Genomic DNA, 3,627 nt, shown 5'->3' with positions numbered 1-3,627 from the left:
CGCTCTAACGAGGAGGATGAAGACCGCAGTCGATAGAGCGTCTCTGTTGGTCGGGGAGTGAGGTTTACACACTGCACAGCTCTTCACTAGCTGGCCTCCATTACACGCGCACACTAAATAAATAGAAACGCAGTTTTAATTGTGCTATCGAATTAAACTCCTGTTTAATAGCTGTCAGAAGCAGTGGAGGCTGGTGCTAAAAATATTTGGGGGGGCGCAAACAACAACAACTGTCAGTAATGCAGGACTATAAATAGCCATTAATCAGGTGATGTATCATTATTACAGTCAATGTTAATACATGCAAATAAATGTACTATGAATCAGTGAATTTGAATTGAATGTGGGTTTATTATCAGTAATGAAGTAATCAAGGTAATCATTAAAAAAAAAACACAACACACTATAGTTACCTAATCATTGGCCATTAACACTATTTGAAAATAAATGTTGCTCTCAATTCTTTCTGACTTGCAAATTTCTCAATGACCTTCTGGTTAAAGTCAATGATCTCAGTCACCATTCTCTTCTCCATTGACAGCATGGCCAATGCATTTAGTCTCTCCTGGGTCATGCTATTTCTCAGAAAAGTCTTAACTCTTTTCAAAGTTGAGAAACACCTCTCAGCCTCTGCTGTGGTCATGGGTGTGGTGATGAGGATCTTTAGGAGAGTGACAGTCTCTGAAAAGACTTCTTCAAGATTGTTCTCCTTAAACAGCTGCAGTAGGTCCACAGCACCACAACAGGTTCTGAACTCTTCCTTGCAGTAGATGAGACTAAGCTCTGTCTTTAGCTTACTCCCATTGAGCACTGGATAGGCCTTCAAAGTCCTACTCAGTGCATCTTCAGGAAACGCCACTGTGTACTGTTCAAACCTGTCTGCTTGCAGCAGGGTGGCACTAACGAGGTGGCTTGTGAAGCAGAACCGTTCCATGGTGTGTTGGAGTATGGTGTCACAGACCTACAGAGTGAAGGACAAAAACAAAAATGATGTAGTGATGACAAAATGTCAATTTCAACTGCAACATGATCAGTTGTAAGTCATAGAGAGACGGAGACCAGTTTCAGTGTTTGAATCCCTGATTTATCCAAACTTCATACATATGGACTAGACAAACATGCCAAGTTTCATGAACTTCTGATGCTTAGGGCGCTAATAGCATTTTTTTATTATCAGCCATTTTCATATCAATCAGATAAAAAGGGCACACCACTAGAGGAAACCTAAGAATAACAAATCTATTTAGATCACTATTTAAAGACTATGAAAATGGTTAAATAGATTGACTTGTAGTAAAATATGCATTGCAAATAAATGTAGTAGAGTTTCATAAAGTTTAATAAAGCCCAATATCAAAGGATCTACTCTTTGCTACAATATTTAAGCAAAAAAATTATAAACTCAAAGACATGAGAACACATTTAGTACCCAAAGAGGGTAAATGAAACCATGCCGTTTAACTTGTTGTTAATATTTACTTTCTTTTTGATAGCTTCCTTTGATAGCTTTTCTATGAAAAACTGCAGAGTAACAAGGACTACAATAAACCTACCTCTGTTGCAATCCGTTCATGGACGTCTGGACTAAGCAACCGCCGCCTCTTTGGTTGAGAAGCTCCTTCACTGCTTTGGTTAACCAGAGAATGGAGAGAATTTCTGCAAAGGATTAAGAAAATGTATGACTAATAACAATAATAATGATAACAAATTCAAAAGAAGGAATACAGCTGCTACCTGATCTTCTGTATGTCCTGCTGGAACTGCTGGATGCTCCCCTTAATGTGGACTGAATCTATGTCCTTCTTCTGGAGTTTGGCATAGAGGATGTCCACGTGTGGCATGATGTTGTGGAAAAGTTGCAGAAAAAAATTAAAATCCTGATCCTCCAGCAGCATGGCAAAGCCTCCTGCCTCTCTGGTGGTAACAGGGTCAAAGTCACCTGAGTCTCGAATAGTTTCAAAACAGCGAATGAGGCCCTCTCTGTGCTCAAACACTGTATTGATGGCACGGCTGTGGAAGTTCCATCTAACACTGCTTGATGTTGGTAGTCTATGGGCAACTACTTTATCAAGAACATCTGTGCGCTTGGGTGATCTTGAAAAAAAGCTGGCAAATCCTCCAAGGTTAGAAAAAAAATTCTAACTTTGGGTATGTGAGAAGTGGCCTTTTGCATTATTAGATTGAGCTGATGAGCATAGCAGTGGATGTAATGGGCATTTGGGTACACATCTTGAATCTTCCTTTGAACACCTGCAGTGGCACCTCTCATCACGCTGGCTCCATCATACGCTTGGGAGATGAGTTTACTCTTCTGATCCTCTGGAAGGATGACAGTAAGATGCTCTTTTAGTGCTGTAGCGATGGAATCAGCTGTAGTTGAATGCAGATGAATAAAAGCAAAAAACCTCTCCTGTACGTTGCTTTTGCCATCAATGTAGCGCAGCACAAGCACAAGTTGGCACTGTGTGGCAATATCGGTGGTCTCGTCGGCCTGGATTGATAGAAAATCGCTGTTTTGTGCTTCTTGGATTATGTGTTCCCTCATAACAGACAACATACAGTCCAACAGCTCGTTCTGCACGGTTTTCGAAGTTCCCTTAAACACAGAGGCATTCTCGAGGTGCTCTTTCAAAACTCCATCAAGAGAAGCAACAAAGTCGACCAAGCCACGGAATATCCCGGGGTTATCTGAGCTCTCGCTCTCATTGTGGCCACGCAAAGCCAGCTCAAATGCGCCACAAAATTTTACACAGTCTATTATTCTAGACAGGATGTGTCGATTTTTTGTGACCTCTTCATTGTGCCTTCTAATGCCAATCCTGTAGCCTTCATCTAGCTGTTCAGCAATGCTAAGCTTCCCAAAAAACTGGAGCCTCATAGCGTTGTCAAGATGGCTGCGGCTACTTTCATGTCGCTTGCACTTATCAGAGAGATGTTTTAAATCGCAAACCCCTGTTGTTGTCCACAACGTTTCGGTGCCAAGACTTTGAAACAGCAAACAGGGAAAACAATAAAAGGCATGACTTACATCGCATCCAGCTAGCCAACTCCGTTTTCCATAAGAAGTGCCGGAAAAGCACCGAGTGTAAGATCGACCGCGATCACTTGACTGCTGCTGAATTTGCAAGTTGGGTCGATCTGGTCCAAGCTCCTTGATCCGTTTTTTTTCTTCATCTGAACGCCTTTGGAACGGGTATTCTTGTAAAGATAAAACCGAATTTTCTTTCATCTCGAGATAATTTCGCTTGCTTCCACGTTAATCAGTACCTGTCAGTCAAATGACAATCTGCTGAGCGGTAATGAGAGGCGTTAAGAACGGTCCAATCAAATGAGGCCAAAAATATAAAAACAATATTGATTCGCTTACAACAAAAGTGGGAGGGTTTGGGGAGCAGAGTGCTGCGCCCCAAGGACGATTTGAAACAAGCCAATTAGAGCACAGCCTCAAATCACATGCTTTTCAAAAATGTTCGTGCCTACATACACACTCGTTTGTCCGGAGCCCCGCACACGTATGAACAAAATACAATTTTGATTTTTTGATTTTTTAATAAATGATAATATGACTAACGGTGGAATAGTACGACTAAATTATTTTATTACGTTATTAATTTGCGATATATATAT

The 3,627-nt window shown here is 41.0% G+C and overlaps 1 protein-coding gene across 1 annotated transcript; it reads right to left on the bottom strand.

Annotated features, from left to right (window-relative positions):
* Positions 1–433: 433 nt before the first annotated feature.
* LOC130560318 (uncharacterized) lies at positions 434–1,895 on the bottom strand. Its single transcript, XM_057344033.1, has 3 exons — positions 1,735–1,895; positions 1,554–1,656; positions 434–961 (listed from the first exon to the last, which is right to left on the bottom strand). Exons 1-3 carry the CDS (start codon positions 1,893–1,895, stop codon positions 434–436), a joined length of 792 nt encoding a protein of 263 aa, XP_057200016.1.
* Positions 1,896–3,627: the final 1,732 nt, after the last annotated feature.

This window comes from Triplophysa rosa, linkage group LG10 (assembly GCF_024868665.1).
Source record: "Triplophysa rosa linkage group LG10, Trosa_1v2, whole genome shotgun sequence".
NCBI lineage: Eukaryota > Metazoa > Chordata > Actinopteri > Cypriniformes > Nemacheilidae > Triplophysa > Triplophysa rosa.
Note: the sequence above shows the minus strand (reverse complement) of the source record. Positions and strands in the feature narration are given on the sequence as shown.

Coding starts and splice junctions, on each gene's coding strand:
- LOC130560318 (XM_057344033.1), bottom strand. CDS start 1,895: ATGCTGCTGGAGGATCAGGATTTTAATTTTTTTCTGCAACTTTTCCAC. Junction 1,657..1,734: donor CAGGACATACAGAAGATCAG/GTAGCAGCTGTA, acceptor AATCCTTTGCAG/AAATTCTCTCCATTCTCTGG. Junction 962..1,553: donor ATGAACGGATTGCAACAGAG/GTAGGTTTATTG, acceptor TTCACTCTGTAG/GTCTGTGACACCATACTCCA.